This window comes from Apus apus, unplaced genomic scaffold (assembly GCF_020740795.1).
Source record: "Apus apus isolate bApuApu2 unplaced genomic scaffold, bApuApu2.pri.cur manual_scaffold_45_ctg1, whole genome shotgun sequence".
NCBI classification, from domain to species: domain Eukaryota; kingdom Metazoa; phylum Chordata; class Aves; order Apodiformes; family Apodidae; genus Apus; species Apus apus.
This window is the reverse complement of record NW_026248854.1, coordinates 24,728-27,639: the sequence shown is the minus strand read 5'-3', so window position 1 is coordinate 27,639 and position 2,912 is coordinate 24,728. Positions and strand designations below refer to the sequence as shown.

Here is a 2,912-nt window from a genome sequence, read left to right as displayed (position 1 = left end):
GACAGGCTGAGGGAGTTGAAGCTGTTCAGCCTGGAGAAGAAAAGGCTCTGGGGAGACCTTAGAGCACCTTCCAGTGCCTGAAGGGGTTCCAGGAAAGCTGGGGAGGGATTTTCATGAGAGAGGACAGTGGTAGGAGAAGGGGCAATGGTTTTAATTTGAGAGAGGGGAGATTTAGTGAGATATTAGAAAGAAATTCTTCACTCTAAGGGTGATGAGGAACTGGAATGGGTTGTCCAGGGAGGCTGTTGATGCCCCATCCCTGGAGGTATTTAAGGCCAGGTTGGACGAGGATTTGTGCATCCTGGTCTAGTGGTAGGGTGCCCAGTTCATGGCACAGGGCTTGGAACTTGCTGATCTTTAAGGTCCCTTCCAACCTTAATGATTCTATGATTCTTTGGAGACAGTAAAACCCCCTCTACAGCCTGCTCTAGGTGAACCTCCTCTGGCAGGGGGGCTGGACTAGATGGTCTCTAGATGATCTTCCAACTTTGACAGTTCTTTGATTCTGTGATCTCTGTGCCCTCCCACACAAAGACCCCATCTCTGCTCACACTTTCCTCCCTGGCCCTTGCTTTGGCTTCCTTTGTACCTTCATTTGGTGTTTCTGAGCTTGTCACCATGGGCATTCCTACCTTGGCCACATATTGAATAAAACTAGTGCCTTCACCTGAGATATGTAGTGTTCTGCAATTCCTCATGCTCTGGTCTTGTCAGAAGCCCCCCATGTCAGGGTGACCCACCTCTACACACGCATTAACAGGGGTCTAAACACAGCTTCACTCCTGGGGGACTTCAAAAACTTGGTGGTTTGGTCAGAAGAAACCTCACAGAGTTTTACCCAGAGAAGCAGTCAGTCCTTTGCCAGGGGCAGAATCATGCCCAGAATGAGGGCTGGCTGAGAGCTGAGCAACTCAGCAGTGACCCTGAGAAGAAGGGCCTGGGCATTCAAGGAGTGTCCCAGGAGCCAGTGGTGTGTGCTCAGAGTGATAAGGCCAGTTGCAAATAGGGCAGCAGAGTGACTGCATCATTGGGAAGGGAAGAGCCATGGGTGTCACCTCCCTGGATTGTGTGAGGCCCTTGACGTGGTCCCTCAAAACATCCTTCTCTCTAACCTGGAGAGAGAAGGATTTGATGTGTGGACTGCTCAGGGGATGAGGAATGGGTGAGATGGTCAGATCCAGAGGGCAGTGGTGAATGGCTCAGTGTCCAGATGGAGATGGTGACAAGTGTCCCTCAGGGGTCCGTCCTGGGACCGGTCCTGGTTAATATCTGTATCAATGAGCTAGAGAGCTGAGTGGTGCAAGTGACATGGCTGGGGGACAGGATGCCATGCAGAGCAGCTAATTGGGGTTACTGGACAGCCAAGGACTCAGAGCAAGTGTTAGAAACTTTAATAATGGATCAAGAGCAAACAAAGCAGGTCCATGTCTCAGTTGTAGCGACACAAGTGCAAACATCTTTGCAGGAACAAAACCATGGATGACAATATCAACAGCAGTAATGAGAAACAAAATAATAATACTAATAATAAATAAAACAACAAACCCACCCCACAGAGTTAAATACCAAAAAAGCAAAAAACAAAACTGAATAAACAAATAAACAAAAATGATGCCATAACAAAAAATGGAGTCATTTGTGGAAAGAGGCTTTAAATCTCTCACACTTGAACAATGAAGAAATCACTTTCCTCAGGGCGTCCTTGAGCTCCTGGTTCCTCATGCTGTAGATGAGGGGGTTCACTGCTGGAGGCACCACTGAGTACAGAACTGCCACCATCAGGTCCAGGGATGGGGAGGAGATGGAGGGGGGCTTCAGGTAGGCAAAGATGCCAGTGCTGATAAACAGGGAGACCACGGCCAGGTGAGGGAGGCAGGTGGAAAAGGCTTTGTGCCTTCCCTGCTGAGAGGGGATCCTCAGCACAGCCCTGAAGATCTGCACATAGGACACCACCATGAAGACAAAGCAGCCAAATGCTAAACAGGCACTAAGCACAATAAGCCCAAGTTCCATGAAGTAGGAGTTTGAGCAGGAGAGCTTGAGGATCTGGGGGATTTCACAGAAGAACTGTCCCAGGGCATTGCCCTGGCAGAGGGGCAGTGAAAATGTACTGGCTGTGTGCAGCAGAGAATAAAGAAACCCAGAGGCCCAGGCAGCTGCTGCCATGTGGACACAAGCTCTGCTGCCCAGGAGGGTCCCGTAGTGCAGGGGTCTGCAGATGGCCACGTAGCGGTCATAGCACATGATGGTCAGAAGGGACCAGTCTGCTCCAAAGAAGAAGGCAAAGAACAAAAGCTGTGCAGCACATGCTGAGTAGGAGATGGCCCTGGTGTCCCAGAGGGAATTGGCCATGGCTTTGGGGAGGGTGGTGGAGATGCAGCCCAGGTCGAGGAGGGAGAGGTTGAGCAGGAAGAAGTACATGGGGGTGTGGAGGTGGTGGTCCCAGGCGATGGTGGTGATGATGAGGCCGTTGCCCAGGAGGGCAGCCAGGTAGATGCCCAGGAAGAGCCAGAAGTGCAGGAGCTGCAGCTCCCGCCTGTCTGCGAATGCCAGGAGGAGGAACTGACTGATGGAGCTGCTGTTGGACATCTGCTGCCTCTGGGCATGGAGACCTCTCCATGGAAGAAAAGACAGGGAGGATTTAGAGCAGACTTCACACAAAAATATCTCCTTAATTGCTGTTAGAGACACTCAAATTGCCTCTTGTCTTTCACAAAATACTTTTGCAGGTGCTTTTCTGTACAGTCTGGTTGTTGCTGAAGTTTGATCCCCGAGCGAGATGTGAGCTCTGGAGGAGTCAGTCCTGCCCTGCAGCAAGAGGATGAAAGGAAGAGGGGGTGACCTCAGACTAAATCCATCTGAGATATCAAAGAACTTTTCAGCATTTCTCCTCCCAACTCACCTGAATACAG

General features: G+C 50.6%; 1 protein-coding gene across 1 annotated transcript; it reads right to left on the bottom strand.

The window, feature by feature from the left end:
• Nucleotides 1-1,632: 1,632 nt before the first annotated feature.
• Nucleotides 1,633-2,601, bottom strand: LOC127396269 (olfactory receptor 14J1-like). Its single transcript, XM_051643890.1, has one exon. The coding sequence runs from the start codon at nt 2,587-2,589 to the stop codon at nt 1,633-1,635; it is 957 nt and encodes a 318-aa protein (XP_051499850.1). The 5' UTR covers nt 2,590-2,601.
• Nucleotides 2,602-2,912: the final 311 nt, after the last annotated feature.